We start from the raw sequence: 19,736 nt of genomic DNA, 5'->3' as shown, positions 1-19,736 counted from the left end.
TAAGGGCATTTTTTATTACTAGACTATAGTTTTAGTTGGAGAGCACAATACATTATATGAATCCAGGAAATCGTGATGACTACTGTATCTTATTTGTGTGCCTGTATCATATAACATCGAGTAACATTGTGATATGCTTATTTTATGTTGTCTTTTAATATTTTGTATTTTTCCCCCCAGTTAATGAGTGTCATTATTTATTTTATTTTAGGAAGTTCAGGAAGAATCACTGAATCAGATTAGAAAGGTTCATAAACGTAATGTTCAAACATTATTAAATCAATGCGTGTAATGCCGCAGCGCTAAAAGCTCCTTTGACCCCTTTCGCTATCCGTACTACAGGGGGCGTGTCTCGTGACAGTCACATGCTGCAGCAAAACAATAATAAGGAAGTTCTCCAGAGTTCTTTCATATATATTTTTAACCTTATCTGCTCAAGCACTTTATTTTCCTCCACGGGACAGAACATGAGGACTTTAGTCGTTGTAATGTGTTTTCTTTATTGCAACCATGCGTGTGCAATGGGAAGAGAACAGAAACCCATTCAAACGTTTGTTATTCCTCACAGTCACATGGATGTTGGCTGGGTTTACACTGTGCAGGTACAATACCTTGTTTTGTTTTAATCCTTGAGTATTGACTATTTTCTTTTGCATTATTATACTACTATGTTTGCTTTAACCTGATTGTTTTTATATTGTGTCCACTGTACAGCACTTTGTAACCCTAATTGTTTCGAAAGGTGCTTTATAAATGTATTTACTTACTACTTTGATTGATACGTGTTCTTCATGGGGGATATATGTGCCCGCTCCAGAATGAGTTTGATAGATTGATTGATTGAAATAATTATTAACAGTTTGCAGAATTACAGTACATTTCAAGCACAAACTCAATACAAAGACTGTTAACTGTGAGTGGACGACCCAATTAAGCATTACACTTGTTTACAAGAGGGTCCACCATGTTCAATTCATCAAAAGGGTGTGTAGGGACTGAGGGCACATATGGGGCAAGGGGGATTGCTAGCGTATCAAGTGCCTATGATCAAGTGTCATAATATATGACAGTCTTGTATTGTATCAAGGCCAAGGGTAGCTCTGGTCCATAGCATTTGGACGTCTCCTAACACTATGGACCAGATCTAGGCTAAGGGATAACTATTTTTAATATAGTGGTTAAACTCATTAACTCTAAGTGTTAAAAGTAAAACAAATGTATTATCTAGCTCCAATCAAACTGTTATTGCTTTGAGGTATTGTTAAATATGTCACTCGCTGTGCTGTTCCCTATAAGCAGGATGGCATTTGTCTTGTTTCTGTACATGGCTATCGTGGGACAGCTGGCAACACAGGGTGTTACTTCTTAGTTCTTTACCTTTTTATCAACTGATAAAAACCCCCAGATTGAAGGAATGTTGACCTGGACATGCACCTGTTTTTAGCTTGCAGTGCACGGTGCTCAAAGTCCACATATGAGAGGATTGTCTTTTATACACCTTTTAAGAACCATTCGTAAGCTGTGGTTTTACTATGTTATGCATCTATGTGTTGTATGTAACTTACTTCCTTTTTGGCCAGGGGTCACCTGCAAATCAGAAGTATGTTATTTATATGGTTAAATAAAGTATGTATGTGTGTGTGTGTATATATATATATAATATATATATATATACTTCTTCGTTTTTTTTCATAGGAGAGTATGCATGCCTATGCAGCCAACGTGTATACCAGTATTACAGAAGAGCTGTCAAAAGCCAAACACCGGAAGTTCATTGCTGTGGAACAGGAATTTTTTAGACTGTGGTGGGATTCTGTGGCCACTGGCACCCATAAGAAACAAGTAAGGAGAGAGTAGACTTACATTTTAGTTTTCATCTCTAGGCTTATATATAAATACAAGAAAAGTCACCTTTATGGTTGTCTTGGGTGATCTAGTGTTGTGTCTTACTGTTATTTTTGTCTTTTCATCTTCTAGGTGCGACAGCTCATAAAAGAGGGCCGACTTGAGTTCATAATCGGGGGCCAAGTGATGCACGATGAGGCAGTGACCGATTTAGAGGATGAGATATTACAACTAACAGGTAGGGGGAAAAAATGATGTGGTCTATAACACATCTCTTTGAGATCCAACAACTGTGTAAAACACACATAAACAACACATTTACATTAACACACTGGTTCTTGCTTGCTCTCTCTTTGTGCCATGTCAGAGGGCCACGGTTTCCTCTATGAAACGTTTGGCGTGCGTCCTCAGTTTTCTTGGCATGTGGACCCGTTTGGAGCGTCTGCCACGACACCTGTCCTCTTTGCCCTGGCTGGGTTTAATGGCCACCTGATCTCCCGCATTGACTATGACCTCAAAGATGCGATGCAGAAATACAAGGTTATGTACTACTCAATCTGTCTGTCTTTACACCCCGGCACAGCCCTATTATGGGTATCTGATAATCCTTCAATTCCAAGTTAGAGAATCCTTGAACATTTCAAGAATTTTAAGGCCACAGTTTAAGTTGACTCCTTATACATCTATGATGATCTATTCTTCATGAAACGTGTGCTTTTCTCAGATAATGGTTAAGGCGCACTAAGCCAAATGTACTGTATACATACTTTTTTCTGTGATTGGAACAGAAATTACAGTTTGTTTGGCGAGGTTCTCCGTCCCTGTTGAAGGAGCAGCAAGAGATCTTCACTCACACCATGGACCAGTTTAGCTATTGCACCCCATCCCACCTGTCCTTCTCTAACAGGTAAGCTTTCCTTGAGGTTGCTTTTGGCCCCCTTTGTGATTATAATGAATCGTATATATTGCTACTTCTACTATGCTTTTTGTTATTTTATAGCTGTGGGTGGTCTGAGAAGATAAACATGTGTTGTTTTGACACCTCAGTTCTGGTTTCTATTGGAATGGAGTTGTCTTGTTCCCTGATCCCCCAAAAGATGGCATCTACCCCAATATGAGCCTGCCAGTCACCAAGGAGACAATACAGTCCTATGCCCAGGACATGGTTGAGAACATCAAGCAGAGGGCTGCCTGGTTCAGGACTGAACATGTGCTCTGGCCATGGGTGAGTCCAAAGAAACCTCAACCTCTTTAATGGAGGGTTGATCAATTCCTTTCATTTTAACCATGTAATCTTGTGGTTCTGTCTAGGGCTGTGACAAACAATTCTACAACGCATCAGTGCAGTTCAAGAACATGGATCCATTGATGGATTACATCAATGAGAACAGCAAGGAGCTTGGAGTGACAGTCCAGTATGCCACTCTCAGTGAATACTTCCAAGCCATCCATCAATCAGATCTTACCTGGGATTTTAGAGGGAGTACAGATTTCCTGCCTTATTCCACTGGTTAGTGTTTATGTGTCGATATGTCCCTGGCTGATGCCTAGGACTCTAGTATGAGAAACCTGCAACAATACAGTATATTTAAAGCTACAATCTGGGACTTATCTTACCGAATACAATTATTTATGTTAATATAATAAAACTAGGAAAACAATGGAACAGCGTACACAAGTAGTGAGGAGGTTCCGACCACTGGAGATAAACTGCTTCAAAGAAAGGAAGTCGCAGAGCTCGTAGCCACGCAGCAATAACTGTTTTTTTGTCTTCTTCTCCCTGAAGAAGACCGTTTAATGTGTCGAAACGTTGGTAAAAAAAACAGTTATTGCATCGTGGCTATACGCTGTGCAACCTCCTTTCTTTGAAACAATAGAGAAATTTAGACCCTGGTGTCGGTTAGGAAACTGTTTGACAATGTCAATAAAGTTATTTGTAGCAGACGGCACACTGGATTGTTACACCATCTGTTTTTCAAGTCGAACTTTGTTTTAATTACCTCTCTCCATTGCAAGAGAGAGGCAAACAGACCGTCTGTCTGTCTGGCTTCACATTGTTCACTTTCATGTATTTGTTTGTTTTCTTCCAGAATCTCACCAGGCATGGACTGGCTTCTATGCCTCCCGGAATGTTCTGAAAGGAGTGGCTCGCCGAGCCAGTTCCCGGCTCCATGCGGTTGAGACACTTTTTGCACGGTACAGAGTCGGCTTCCCTGATGGACCTGTGGCTAAAGATTGGGCCCTGGGTAAACTCCAGGCCCTCCGTTGGGCAGTCTCTGAGGTAGCCATGATTCAAATATGATTCAAATGCACTTAGCAACTTGAAACCTATAACATCCATATTCTGGGGTGACAATTGCAGATCTACAAGCTGCCAACACGTTGTGAGCTTGTGAATATTTACAGCGAGGACGAGGAGATCTGTAGAGGGAACAGACCTACTGTAGTATCTAAAAGCTCTGGGTGACACCAGTCAACTAAGTATATTGGTGGTACATTTCAAATTGTATTCATCTGGTGTACAAGAACAAGAAAAGGGGAAACTAATATGGAATACTTTATTGAAATAACATGTTGGATATTTCTACATGACATAATTGAGATTACAGCAAGTGATGCTTGTTTTCATGTCCGTAGGTTCAGCACCATGATGGAATCACAGGCACTGAGTCTCCCAAGGTGGCAGACATGTACATGCAACACCTCAGCCAGGCCATGATGGGTGTGGAGGAGGTCCAGGCTGCACTCTTCCTGCTCCCACATCACCTAGGCATGTCTGGTATTCTTGGCACCCACGATCACACAAAAGGTATTAGCAGCACGATAGCATCTTTCCTAGGTGAAGTTCAACAAATTTACACAAATGTTGATCAACACACACTGTGCCTGAAAGTATTCCCCCAATTAAGGCTGGATAGCCATATCTTTTCAACTCTCTAGGCTAGGGTATATTTATTGTGGTTAATTGTCCACTGCCAATTACCGCGGCATGTTAAGCATTTTGTCAGCTTCCCTTAACTGGCTTCCTGTTACTGCCCGGCACACCAGGTACAAAACACTGCTGATGACCTACAAGGCAATCAAGGGCATGGCACACCGTACCTCCAGGACATGATCCAACCCCACTCTTTCCACTCACTTAGATCAGCAAGATCAGCTAACACAGGAAGGCAGAAGAAAGGGGATAGAAACAATGAGGAGTGCTAGAGGGTGAGCTGGTATCTGAAGAGTTGAGTTTTCAGACTGCAGTGGAAGATGAGTCTGCAGTTCTGACTGCCAGGGGGAGTTTATTCTACCGCTTGCGAGCCAGGAGGGAGAAGAGTCTGTATGGGTGGAGACTGGAGAGTGGAGACCATGGAACTTTAGGGAAAGTTCAAACAGCCTTCCTGTTTGAACCTAGATGTTAGTTATAACATCTTAGTTATAACAATGCAGATCTATGTTGGTTACTTGTTCACATTTTGTGTTAAAATAATTAGATTTGTTTTGCTTGACCACACATGTTATTTAGATAGCATGTTGTTTCAACAGTTGATTCTACCTCCTTGTATCCTAGTTTCTTTTAAGCACTACATTGTTCTCTTTGCATCCTACTTAAACAGTATGTGGCTATTTACCTTGTAGTAGTTATTGTTGAGTAGGGTTCATGCAATTTACTCTGATTTCCCACTGGATGAAACAAGCATCTGATTGATTGAAAATTATACATTGTAGGGATTTGTTTATGAACCTCTAGGCCAGCGCCAGTGAAGTCGGATGAATGTTTTGTAGTTACTGGAAGTGATTCTTCTCATGTCAGGCTCTCCACAGAATTTGGAGCAACACATCATCGTCTTCAACCCCCTAGCATGGAACATCACCACTTTAATCAACATGACGGTAACCTTCCCTATGGCAACTGTCTTTGATGATGATCAACAGGCTGTGCCTGCACAGGTGCTGCTTTTATTTATTTGATTGTATTATCATTTAAGCTTGAATTTAAAGTACATTGTTAAAAGGAAGGAATTATTTGAGTAATTTCTGAGTAATTTCTGAGTAATGTCTGAGTAATGATGTAATAATCATAATGTACTTTATCAAAGATATTCGCCTCCTCTCATATTTCTGGCATGAACGTTTTGTAATATGGAAATCCATATTAGCAGGTTTCTTTTGTACACATAGTTATATATTTACTGTTTATTTATTCAGTTCCACTCATCAAAAAGGCACTTTAGCACTCAGGTGTTGATAAAACATGTCTCTTTTCCCCCACCAAAGATTCAGAGGTCCGCACAGTCCAATGAGACCTATGACCTCTTCATCGTAGTGAACCTGAGGGGTCTTGAGCACAGGAAGTACCTAATTAAGTTCTCTGAGAAGCCATGTTCTGTGGGACCCGAGTGCAGCTTCACCTATGTGGCAAAAGGGGTGCAGTTCGAAAGACGCATCCTTCACAATGGGGCAAAAACGGGAAGGAGGCTCCTGCCTGTTCTGAGTGAATGTTACAAACTCATGTATGACCAGGATACCAATCTACTGCACAGCATCACCCACAAGTAAGCTTTTTAACTTGTAAACCCTATACTGAGTTGACTGGGGTCACCCAGGGCTCTATACTATGCTCACTCCTTTTTCGCCTCTACACCAAATCTTTGCCTCATATAGCTGATCTACACACTAATACCATTGTGTAATTCACCGTATGCAATTTATGCAAGTTTCTTTGAGATTTCATCATGTTAGTTTATGGGCAGACTTTCACCTGGCCCCTCATATAAGCTTGTAAAGCCACATCATGAATTTGTGGGACTTTCAGGTCTTTAACTTTTATCTGACTCTTGACAGGTTAGAAAAGAGGAGAGTGAGGATGACTCAAGATTTCTGGGAGTACCGTGCCAATGGGAAGACAAAAGCAGGGCCCATCTCTGATAATTACATCTTTACTGCCAATGGTACAGCAGTGAGGGCCTACAAGGCTGTGGAAATGGAAATAATCCCTGGCAAGATTGTGTCTGAGATCCGACAATACTTCTACAGGTGAAGTTTCATTGTGTTTTTTTTTAGTTATTGTTAGTCTCTTTCCCCCAACTCTTTTTAAAAACAGTGGTAGTTTTGTCAAAGCCTCTCCACTCTCAGTATTAACCCCTTAAACCCTAAATACTTAATTGACCAGAGTCCCCCAGGGGTATATACTCTATACTAGGCCCCCTCCATTTTTCTCTCTACCAAATATCTTTGCCAAAACAAACCCATAACAATGCATCATGTATGTTGCAGAGCTTGTAAGTCGCCTTTTTCAGCGTTTGCCTATTTTCGCTGAACGCCAAAATAACAATAATAATATCTCAAACCGCTTTTCTTAGTACCCAAAGACCTACTCATGTAAAGATATGGGGGGGCATGAGAAAATTACAAGTAAAAATAATGTATTCGGGGGGAAAAAACACAAACAAACAAAAGTGGAATGAGTTGGCTGAGGAAAGCAATTAGCTAGAGATCATGTAGCTATCATATGATACATATTTTCAACTTTTTCAATTCAATTCAATTTCAATTCCCCCCCGTTTCTTAACTCATTCCATGCCCATGACGTGATTGATGACTTTTACACCGGAGGGCACGTTGATCACGTGACTGGAAGAAAATAGTCACATGCGCGTGCACAGGACTGGAGTGAAAACTCCACTATAATAGCAGTCCAGTTGAGCGAGCTCCCAACAACAGCTTGTAACTTTCAAATGGATTGTCGCGTATAGACCATGATTTGTTCCCGATTCTACAATATCCGCGCGCGTCATTTGAGAATGGAATGGAGACACGCAAAATATTCTGTGGTCTGTAGGTGAAAACTCGCTATAAACCTGGGCTTGCAAGAAATACTCTAACCAGTCCCTACTGTCTGAGTGGTATGTCCCAATGAATGAATACATGCTTTCCCTCCATAGAGAGGCAGACGATAAGAAGCACGTCTACTCCATTAGCACCCGTGTCCCAGAGGGCTTCAGTGGCAGGCTGCTGTGTCACAGGCTGGAACAGAGCTACTCCATCGGCCCCTTGGCCGTCAACACCGAGGTCATCCTCAGGACCAGCACGACACTGGACAACAACAGGACACTGTACACGGACGACAACGGCTACCAGATGATGAGGAGGACCTACAAGGAGTTCACTAATAACACCCTGGCCAGGGTAAAACACATGGGATTCATTACATTCCATTGCATTAGTTGCTCTATGGTTCTTTACAAAATAATGTAAAACCTTATATGCCAACTATGTTGGCAATCCATTTTCAATAATCATGTCATAGATAATTAAGTATTTCAATGTGCTAGACCTTTTTTTTTCTTTTTTTTTAATTATACTGCAGTCATGTTATTTGTAAATTATTTTACTTATTTACAAGTCATGTTTTAAATGTTTTTATTATGTTATACATAGGTCGAGCCCCTTTGGGCTTCTTGCCTCCTCCTAGCACTTTACTTTTTATATTTTGCGTACGCTTTTGTATTGTTTTTAAATTGTGCTAAATCAAATCAAATGAAACTTTTAGACCAGGGGCTCCCAAACATCTCCAAAAAGATCCCGCCCATTGTGAAATGATTAAAAAACAAGGAAATGGTGCATAATGTATATGAGAACATTCTGACCTTTTCAGAACTACTATCCCATGGTTCGGGCAGCATACATCGAAGATGACATCAGCCGCCTGGTGCTCCTCAGTGACAGGGCCCATGGGGTGTCCAGTCAGGCCCATGGACAACTAGAGGTAGAACACACACACACGCACGCACGCACACACACGTGTGCGTGCACACATACTCACTCACTCACCTTATACCAGTAAGATGCCCTAAAGGGCGAGGTCGCGTGCACGCATCCGCTTGGGTGACAGCAGACTGCTGGGCGAGCACTAATGCTTTGGCATGGGGGGGTCAGATCAACATATCCGCCCGGGTGACAGCAGACTGCTGGGTGAGCGCTGGCGCTTTGGCATGGGGGGGTCAGATCAACATATGGAATGAATTCTGTACTGGCCATATATGGAGTGTGTCTTGAGTGTACAGGGTTTGATGAGGTCAGATCAACATATGGAATGTCAAAACAGGTCAGCTCCATATATGGAGATCTAAGGGTGGCAGCTTGGGCAGTGTCTGGAGTGTACAGGGTTTGATGAGGGCCCAGGTAGGGCCTTAATGTTCAGGCCTGTTGAGAACTCTAGTTTTCGCCGGCTGCCGGGTGCGGCTGCACTAATAATTTTGGGGCAGGCCCGTCTAGAGTTTAAATGGACCGGTATCAGTCAAAAGGGAGACATCGAAGAGGAAGGATGGATGGGGAAGGATCAACATATGGAATAAGGATCAACATATGGAATGTCAGAACAGGTCGGCTCCATATATGAAGATTTAAGGGTTTGAGGCTTGAGGTGAGATGTAGAGTTGCTGCCGGCCAATATTGATGACATCAGGATCTCCATATATGGGCTTAATACATCACGTGATGTCACGAGGCATGACCATATATGGGGTATGACCAACTGACGGGAAATGCACGATTTCATAGTTAACTGCGACCTGCGGCCTTCTAAAAAATCCTGGGACCAAGCTAAAGACAAAGGGTGACAGGGCCTACAGTGGTTGCTCCTACACTATGGAACTACTATAAGCGTTTTTTATAGCGAAAGGTAGGGACCTTTCGCTATAAAAAACGCTGACATTTTTAAGAGCAGGTTAAAATAATGTTTGTTTCGTAAACATTTTCCCCATGTTATCCAACCCTATTATTGTCTTGTTTTAATTTTGATTGTTAATTGTTACTTGCGCAAGCAGAGCGTGCAAGTATTGTAGTCGTGCTGGTGCGAATGTGCGTATGCTCGGAGGTATACTGTATATACTGATGTTGATGGTGACGTAATTAAGATTTGTATCAATGCAGGGTTATAACTGGCTTTTGATGGTGACATAATAAAGATTACATACATGTATGCATACAGACATTACCTTTAATTCACCCGACACTGAAACATATCCTAATTACGTCACCGTCGACAGCCAGTTATAACCCAACATTGAAACATATCTTAATTGCGTTACGTCACCATCAACATCCAGTGTATATATATATACCTCCGAGCATACGCATAAAAAAGCCAGCCGACCACAATATAGTACTTTCAACTTACAACTTACATACATGTATACATACATACGTTACCTGTTACCCAACCAATATTGAAACATATCGTAATTATGTCACCATTGACTTTAGTATTTCATTTCAATGTTTTACAGAGAGGCTGAGATTTGAAAGTTCGTAGCGGTCGACAGTACTTGCGTGCTCTGCTTGCGCACTAGTAGGCCATTTATGGCCTACTTGTGTGCAACGTGCAAGTAGGCACTCGACAGAGTGCAGTTCTAGTTTATATTGTGTCCATTGTACAGCACTTTGTAACATTGTTTCGAAAGGTGCTTTATAAATAAAATGTACTTTCACTCACTCACTCACTCAATCGGTTCTCTCCTGTCCCCTCCTCCAGGTGATGCTTCACAGGCGTCTGTGGAATGACCGGCCGTGGAACCTTGGCTACAACCTGACACTGAACGACAGCTCGGTGGTACGGCCCACCTTGTGGATGATTCTGGGCTCTATCAATGCCACTACTCGACTCTACCACAGGGGGGCGATAGAGTTGCAGCACAGACCTATTGTCATGCCCATAGACCAGCCTGGTAAGTATAGTTAGTCACTAGTCTACCAGACATGGAGCCCTATATCTTGTGCCACCCCTTACCCCTTATCCATAAACGTATTTGCCATTTTTTACTATTTTAAAATAGTACAAATAGCCGATCTACAAGCTAACAACGTGTCGATGTAGATTGGCTAGTTGAACTATTTTTAAATGTTTTAAAATAGTAAAAAATGGCAAATAAGTTTAGGGATAAGGGGTAAGTTGTGGCGCAAGATGGAGCCTGGGGTGTGTAAACTGAAACTCTTGTTTTTAATGCAACCCAGGATTGAGATTTATATATAGTATATTTTACTTTTACTCTTCATATAATGTCTACAATCAAAAGAGTCATTAGAACTGTAAAATAATATGGAAGTCTGAATTAGAATTGAGTCTACTCTATTTTAGACTGATAATATTCTACTGTGTAGAGAGAACTTGGCTGACGGAGCCCAGAGGAGGCATTCCAGTACAACCCGTGGTGCTTCCCCCAAACCTCCACCTGCTGACCCTCAGTATCCCCGGGTGGAACTACAGCTCCAAACACAGCCTGCACCTCAGCCTCGTTGACTCAGGTCAGCTGACACACCGTCCATCCATTCACTGGTCATATCATTTCAAACAACAGGCCCTTATTGATATGTCGCAGAAGGAGAATTCGAGTATTGATGTTGCTCTGTCATCTGTGAAATTTTGATTATGGAAAGACGAAATTGCTTGTGTGAGATTAGATATAGGCCAGATTGACTTGATTGATCTGAGTGTGTTCTCCATGTCTTGACAAAGATCTCCAGTCTGGGCCGGACTATGATCGGGTCCTACTGAGAATCATGCATCTCTATGAGGAAGGGGAAGACCCAGTGCTCGCTAAGCCGGTGTCCATAAACCTAAAGGTAATCCGCACACACATGCCAAAATGTTGCCACAGATGCAGCTATAACATTACCACTTAAGCCTGACCTGAGACCAGATTCTACAAAATGTCTTCCAAATCCTGACAGTTTTCTGAAAATCCTGTTTCTATATCAGTGCTTCTCAAACAATTTCATGTCAAGGACCCCAAAGATTATATGTAATTGGCTGCCGACCTACATCTGAAAATATTTAGTTTCAGTAACCCACAGAAGCAAAGATGAGTTAAAAGCGTTCGCTGTGATTTGAATTATATATTCAAATATTTGCACACGTTTTCACGTTTTTTGATATACAGCTTTAATGTTTGTGTTGTCCGAACAAACATTAAAAATGCCATTGACAATGAATGGAGAATTTAAGTCATATGTGTCTGAGCAAATCGGCATATGTATGTCGTTGGGAACCCTTGGCCAATAAGGGACCACCATTCTTGATGAGGATGTACAATGATTAGAGTGCCCCTCACTTCACACAGGTGTGATTTTTCAAATATAGCAGATCTACAAGCTCATAGCGTGGCACTCTGAGCTTGTAGATCTGCTATTTCTCAACAGCTAAAGTTTCAATAGTGGCAGCGGTGGCCGAACGGATAGCGGCGCGGTCTAGATACCGGAAGGTTCCCAGTTCGAACCAGCCGTCCGACACGTTAAAAAATTACCACCGCTGAAATGCCCTTGAACAAGGCATCAACCACTACGATGAAATGTGTTCTATGAGCAGGGCCTGGCTGGAAACAAGTTCTTGAGCTTAGCCCAGATACCCTGGGTAAATATAGATTTCATTTCATTTCATTTTCAAATAGTGGTTAAAGTGGTTAAAAGCTATAAGGCGACACAGATGCGCGTCAGGTCTAAATGGGTTTGTAACCGTGACCCTCTACTAAGGGCCGGGCCTCTCTACTAAGAAGCTGGTTACGTATTATCTGGTTGTGGCAGGACGAGGCACACACTGGGCTGAATCAGAGCCTTAGATATGGACAGAGTTACGCAAACTGCGTTCACTTCATGGGGCCAGTCCAATGGCGGCTCTCCTACATAGACTACGCATTGAGCGTGGGGACAACCCTGGACAACCAACTGGGCCAAGTCCTGGACCGGAAGTACAATTTACAATTTAGGCATTTAGCAGACGCTCTTAATCCAGAGCGACTTACATTAAGCAAGAACAAAAAAAGCTTGGGAATACATCACATATATAAAATACATCTTCACCAAATGTCGTTGATGAAAATAGTCAATCTACAAGCTCACAACGCATTGTGATGTGTTGTGAGCTTGTAGATCGGTTATTTACGCCTAATGTTAGCCCACCGAATAGGGACGTTAGGGTTCATCTGGTTAATTTTATCCCATTATAATAAGACATACAGTTCTTTCCTTTTTTAATGACCATTTCCTGTGCAAACAGGAAGTTCTGAAAGGCATAGGGGAAGTAAGCGCACTGGAGGAACGTTCTCTGACAGGGACGTGGGACATCGCTGATCTCCAAAGATGGAAGTGGAAGACGAAGGATAACTTAGAACCAGGTGAGAGAGATGTTTGGATGCATTTGTACACTCTCAGTTAGGGTAACGTGCAGCTTGGGACGCGAAGGTGGGTAAAACAATAACCAACCTGATATTTCGTTTAAGCAGAGTTTTTCTAGTTCGGACTTTGTTGTAATTAGTTACCTCTCTTGATTGCGTGAGAGAGAGAGAGAGACAAACAGACATACGGTACGGAATCTAGCTATAAGACAGGTGCACGCACATCCACAAATTGTCACGTGACTGGACGCCGGGGCTGCGCCATGACATTCTTCAGTGGCAAATCTCGCACTGGAAGTGCGATAAATACATGGCAGTGGATGGGAGCCCGCTGGACATCTTTTAAACAAACACTATTTATGAATGATAGCGACCTTTGTCATATAATTGGTTCAGGAATATAAAAGAAGACATATCACAGATTGTTTTCCGAGTGGGTGTTTTTCGACTTGCAAACTATTTAATTTTATTGAGGTATCTAAACAGCACAGAGTACGTTTCTACCTGGGCTTAACCTGACTCCGCCAGAAGGTGGCAGTATTGAGTTCACAACCTGTCTCAAAAAGCCCATGTTGGTTTTCATTCATCACCATTACAAACTAAATAACGCCTTATATATTATATATATATATATATTACATTTGTTGAAAATAAAGTGGTGTCAGTGGTGTTTGATGAAATACTTTCTCACTCAAGTAAAAGTTGCCTAGCAGTATATCACAATGTAATATTGCCACTTGCCAGCAAAATATACTTACAGTACCAAAGTAAAAGTATTCACATAAAAATAATGTCTAACATTATTGAAAATAGCAGATATCCAAAATAGGGCTTAAGTGGTTTTAGAATAATATGCAAATTAACTGGCTACGGTTAATACGCTGTTGTAGTAACAACCTGCCTAGTATACAGTAGTTTTAAGTAGTAATAGTAGTCTAGTAATAAATAATTGTAGTGAAAGTACAATATTTGCATGTGAAATGTAGAGGTTAATATAAAACGATGTAAGTATCATGTCCCTCAAAATAGTAGGCATACAGTACTTTAATAAATGTGCTTAGTTGCAGGTCAGTCCTTTAAATTAATTTAATTTCATATTTATGCATTTATATTTACAAATATTTCCATAACAATTCAATTCAAAGGAGCTTTAGTAGAACTAACATTATTTAACTCCTACTGAAAATCGATTAGCTGGCAGACAGCTGTCAATCAGTGACTGTCAATCAGTCTATATCAGCACGTTGAGCAGTGAGAAACCTACACTCTGCTGTTTGGATACCAAAATAAAATTATGTAAGTTCTGGGGGTAGAAAATATTTTTTCATTTCTTTACATCGAAAAACAAGACAGTAGAAAGCAATGTCTTCTTTTATTTTCCAGAAGCACCACAGTGTCTGCTTCAGTTTGCCACTCTGCCACCTATCTATCTGCCGGCTGGAATTGTCTTCACGTTCAGAAACATACTTTGTGCTCTTTCGATAGCTCTATAAAATTACACAGTGTACACATCGAAAAGCAACACAGCAGACAATAATGTGTTATATGTCTTCTGTTATTTTCCAGAAGTGATAATTTTACAATGGTCTCAATCGTTCAGAAATAGAGTTTGTTTATGTGCTTGTCCACTCGGCTCCATTCACTCCAATGTATTCCTCGCAGTTTCGGCAGCAGATTGCCACTCAGTGTGACTAATCTGCCGGCTTGAATTGCATGGTAGAGAAAATGACGTTGGTGTCTTTTCCTCATAATCTTCCTTGGTAAAAACAAGGAAGTGTGGCTCGCTCTGGTGGGCGCAAAGCGTAGCTACTTTTGTGAATTTAGAGTGCCACAATCTTTGTATTTTTCCAGTTTTTCATGTGTTTATGAGGTGACGGCACTTCATTAGACACCCTGGAGTCATTTTTATGTGCAATGGTGTATTAACTTTGTATTTAGGGTTTCTTCCTGGAGGCTGAACCCTTGACAGTCAAACGGGCCAATGAAATAAACAGTAATATAGTGACATCACACTATCAGCCCCTCCCCTAACCCCTCCCCTTTTATCATACAACTACAGCTGTGGGTGCAGCTTCAGTTCAGGTAGATCACCACCCATCACCACCCACCAGGCAAACCAAGCATACTTAATGAACTGGTGGGCGTGCCCACATAAAAACATTTTAACAAATACTGTACACTTTTTTTTTTTAAAGTATACCTCCTTATATAACAATAAGACCTGATGATCATGTTTTACGGTGGAAAAAAATCGCGGCACTCCATCTTTAATATTGCTTAATGTTTGTAACCGTTTTAGAAAAGAAATAAGCCACGCAAGGTCCCAGCTTACCGTGTATTTTATAATGGCTACGCGTCGGGTCTCAGGACGCCTCTCAGCCGCCAGATAAGATGACTCACGAAAAGATTGAACAAATATATTTATTATAGAATGAGAATACAAGTGTGCATTACATTTTATCTTGGCGTTCGGCTCTGCTACATTTTTCTCCCTGCTCGGCACATTTATACAACCATCATTAAGCATTAAGAGCAGGGATTGACTGATTGAAGTATTTATTAACAGATTGGAGAATTACAGTACATTTCAAGCACAACTCAATACAAAAACTGTTAACTGTGGACACACCATAAAGCATTACACTTGGTTACAATAGGGTCCACCATGTTCAATTCATCATAACATTTAGAGACGTACAAATATACACAATCATCATAGAGCACCGAAGTCTGACGTCACTTTCGTAGAGGGCACCAACACACAGGTTCATGTATTTTTTGATTTGCATTGAAATCTCCATAGGGCGATTTTAGGTCGCTTCATATAAGAACTGTGTTTGAAAAATAAACCGACCACCCCGGCCTTTCTGTCAGGGGAGTGGCTGTGCGTCGTTAATGATGTCCATTCATATTTGATACAGCCAGTTTCTGGAGAAAATTGAATTAATGTGGCCGCAAAAGCCTTGAAACTACATATGAAGGCAATGTCGCTGCTAATATACGTCACGCCCAGCTGTCAACACATTGCGTTCCTGAGATTCCTCGTTGACGTAAGGTCCCTCTACTGTACTGTACTGTCACTGTATTGTACTGGCACACCCGAAATTATCATATATATATATATATATACAGTTCAGTTAATATGTGCTTGTGTGTGTGTGTTAGGTTGCGGTGGTGAAAAACAACCATGCTATTTTCGTGCATCTGGGTTGCACATGGTTTGTTGAACTCCCTCTGGTGTTGTGGGTGTGGATTTCGCTGACATTAAGGAAGTATTTAGACATGGTAGTAGTTACATGGGTATCTTGGTATCTTGTTGACCAGACCCATTGCAAGATGCTGTACTGTCGTCAAACCCTAAGCCATTCCAGCCTGTCAAAGTGGGCAGGGGTGAGGTGGGTGAGACCCAGTATTAGCCTGACCAGTTTGTTTTGGGAAGTCTGGAGCCTTGTTTTAACCCAGTCCATGCCTGGTCTGGATTCTTCCTGCGTTCCTTCCTCTGCATATGTGTTCCTGGTTGCTCCCACCATCACCATGGGCTCTGCTTTTCTGTTCCCCATGGGAGGGTTGTTATTAAGCAGAGTTTAAGCAAAAATTTGCATTGATATTTAATTTGACGTTACACTGATTTGACATCATTATTTATCTTATTGCATTTTAACACCCTGAACGGAGCACATTTAGCGACGCACCAGGCGCTATTCCGAATGTAGCTGATGTAGCCAAAACACCCCTGAGGCGATCGACAACAACAAGAGGTATGATTAATTCTAACACGACTAGCGAGCGTCTAAAACATAATTGCTTATTATTGCTTAGAATTGGACGGAATGATTTAGATCAAGAGTTATTCACGTTTTAAGATTTTCGATCTGATCGGCTAAAATGGGGGGGGACATTTTAGATGACGTCCCAACCGGAAATGACTTTGAATGTTGCACAACAGACGACGCTCCCAGCATTCAGCTTCATCAATAAAATGCCAATTAACTCAATTATTAATACAAATATTTCTAAGACTTAAATACAATTAAAAAGAGAAATAATGTATTTGAGTACATGTATTTTACACCATGTATATATGAATGTGTTTTTTGTATTGCAGACAACAAACGATGGTGTGGCTGTCAAACAACTGAAGATTTCAATGTGATCATCTCACCCAAAGAGATCAGGACCTTCTTTGTTCACTTCAGCTCTAACATTTGACTGTCCCCACTCTGCCTTTCTGTGAAGACAGCCACACTTAAAGAAGAGTTCCGGACAACTCGTTTTCTTTTAGTCCTTAAATCCCCTAAGATTATACCTGCTCTCTCGAGCCTCGAACAGCTCCTGGACACAGCACGTAAGCAGTCTGTTATGTGCTTACATTATAACTGCTGTTGAGAGGTCTACCAGATCATGCAATTTTAGGGTGTGTGACTGAATAAAAAGTGGATTTGTTGGTGTGTAGTAATCGGCGTGATTAATAATTCGGATTGCTTTTTTTTGGAGTAGGAATATTGAGTTGATGTTTGATTTATAGTTGCTCCCCCATACTTCCACACAATAACTGATGTGCGGAAGTACGAGGGAGCAATACAGTACGTTTCTGGTCCAGAATTGGTTTCATCTTATACAGTATTGCAATAGTTTTAGAGACTTTGGTTCTTAAATTGTTTGTATGTTTTCCAGTTTAGTTTATTGTCAATTATAATTCCTAAAAATGTACTGTCCTGCACACGTCAGCGAACTTGATTTTGATCTGTTTGTCTATTTTCCTGTTACCAAAGATGATGAATTTTGTTTTGCTTAAGTTTAGTGACAATTTATTGATAAATAAATTGAGTTATACGCTCTTTTTCTATTGTATCCTCCAGGAGCTGCACAAGGCTCCCCCTGTGCAATACAGACTTGTGTCATCCGCGAACAGAACACAAATTAGATTTTTCAATATTTCACAAATCGTTTATGTACATTATAAACAGTTTGGGCCCAAGTACAGAGCCTTGTGGGACTCCATATGAGATGTTTTGTTTTTCAGACTCAACACTGTTCAGTGTTGTGTCTGAAAAACATCTGTGGCTGTAGGTTATAATTAGGCATATACCGATACTTGTATCGGAATGCCCTCCGATATGCCCTTATTTGGTCATATCGGAATCGGCAAGTACGCCCGCACCAATCCGATACCACATTTTATTTAATCACGTAATGCGCGCAGCATGGTGAGACGGGGCCGCCGGTATTGAAATCTCCAGCCGTAGGTGTGAACGCCTTTGCCGACGTGCGAATGGGGGACAATTTAAAACAAAGGCGGCTTGCTGTAGTTTGCGACATAAATTTGCATGCAAGGGCTGCCATGCAAGTAGACTATCTTTTGTTGTTTTTCTTTCTCCCCTCTCTTCGAAGTTAGACTGTACAAATAAACTCTAAACTGACTGGGCCACGGTGGTCTGACGCTCATGGTAACTTGCGCCGTGGGTGGAACGGGTGGAAAAGTTTGGTTACATTTTAATGCATCTGTCAATAATGCATTGTATTAAACCCAAATGCGATACCTTTGCATCATGTCTGCACCGAGTCGAAACAACACGGGAGCCGTCAGCTGTTAGCCTGGCGCGGCCAGACTCATAGCGAGGATTCACTGACTCTTCCTCCCCGCATATGATATATATTTGCGGGGAGGAAGCTTAGTTATAATATCTCCCGCAGATCGATTGAATAGTCTCACATAATACGTGACGTCTATCGTTGCTGAAAAGGCAGAGCTACAAGCTCACAACGCAGTGCAACCAGACACGGTGTGAGCTTGTAGACTGGCTATTTTTGGTGCGTGACGCCAACGTACGATGATGTATACATTACGCATTTAAAGTGACGGTACACAATTAACAGTTCCCTCTGTCTTTTAGAAAGGTAATGTATAAAAGGCCCTAGTAAAATGTAGTGCAAAGGGATGCCTGGGTTGGTTAAAATAAAGAGAAGATTATTAAAATATAATAAGCATATATATAATATGCATTGTGTGTGTGTGTGTGTGTGTGTGCTTGCATGCAAAGTGGAACATCACCAGGGCTAAACTTCACGTTATTCTACGTGATAACGCAACCAACATGAGTACATGTACTTTACACTTTTAAAAAAAAAGCATCGGTATCGGTATCGGCTAACACATAAATTGTTCGATCGGAATCGGATCGGAAACGAAAAAAGGGTATCGGGACATCCCTAGTTATAATCTATGCTCTGTGGTTTTCAACCAGTGGTCCGGGGACCACCAGTGGGCCTTGAGGCGGTCCCAAGTAAGTGGTCCCCAGCTAAAGGATGGAGAGTTGGTACCCACCACTGTGCACTTTATGAGAACTCAGGTTTATCCTCTCTGACTGAGAGGCGAGATAAGCATTGGCACCTATTTTTATATAAAGCCATTGCTGGATATGCTCCCTGACTATATCTGTTCCATGTTGGAATTGAACAATAGCACGTATCAGACCCACTCTAGTGATTCTTTAAGGCTCAAGGTTCCTCGGGCTCAGACAGAGTTGGGCAAGACAGCTTTTTCTGTCAATGGCCCAACCTCGTGGAATGAACTTCATAACTCCTTAAAACTGAGCTCCCTGCCATCCTTCGGTCAGTTCAAAGGAATGCTCCAGAACATTTTTCGCCGTGATTGCTCCTGCTTCAATTGATTTATTTTACTGGTTGTTCTGCATTTAAGTTCCTTTGTAATTTATCCTGATGTATAATGTTGTG

At 41.4% G+C, this 19,736-nt stretch overlaps 1 protein-coding gene across 5 annotated transcripts; it reads left to right on the top strand.

Annotated features, from left to right (window-relative positions):
- Positions 1–385: 385 nt before the first annotated feature.
- Positions 386–17,927, top strand: man2b2 (mannosidase, alpha, class 2B, member 2). Of its 5 annotated transcripts, none has more exons than XM_079490819.1 (20): positions 386–602; positions 1,696–1,842; positions 1,978–2,083; positions 2,213–2,385; positions 2,634–2,752; positions 2,893–3,070; positions 3,157–3,355; positions 3,936–4,126; positions 4,483–4,654; positions 5,645–5,781; positions 6,109–6,386; positions 6,676–6,867; positions 7,776–8,019; positions 8,489–8,599; positions 10,367–10,559; positions 10,993–11,136; positions 11,348–11,454; positions 12,884–13,001; positions 16,686–16,759; positions 17,107–17,927. In XM_079490819.1, exons 1-19 carry the CDS (start codon positions 468–470, stop codon positions 16,712–16,714), a joined length of 2,973 nt encoding a protein of 990 aa, XP_079346945.1. In that variant the 5' UTR covers positions 386–467; the 3' UTR covers positions 16,715–16,759; positions 17,107–17,927. The 5 variants fall into 5 exon arrangements, with proteins under 5 accessions (XP_079346945.1, XP_079346944.1, XP_079346942.1 ...); XM_079490818.1 differs by having other exon boundaries at positions 16,677–16,759; XM_079490816.1 differs by lacking the exon at positions 16,686–16,759.
- The last annotated feature ends 1,809 nt before the right edge of the window (positions 17,928–19,736 follow it).

This window comes from Electrona antarctica, assembly GCF_951216825.1.
Source record: "Electrona antarctica genome assembly, chromosome: 21".
Classification (NCBI taxonomy): Eukaryota; Metazoa; Chordata; class Actinopteri; order Myctophiformes; family Myctophidae; genus Electrona; species Electrona antarctica.
Note: the sequence above shows the minus strand (reverse complement) of the source record. Positions and strands in the feature narration are given on the sequence as shown.

Coding starts and splice junctions, on each gene's coding strand:
- man2b2 (XM_079490816.1), top strand. CDS start 468: ATGAGGACTTTAGTCGTTGTAATGTGTTTTCTTTATTGCAACCATGCG. Junction 4,655..5,644: donor CACCCACGATCACACAAAAG/GTATTAGCAGCA, acceptor TTCTCATGTCAG/GCTCTCCACAGAATTTGGAG. Junction 11,455..12,883: donor CGGTGTCCATAAACCTAAAG/GTAATCCGCACA, acceptor CTGTGCAAACAG/GAAGTTCTGAAAGGCATAGG.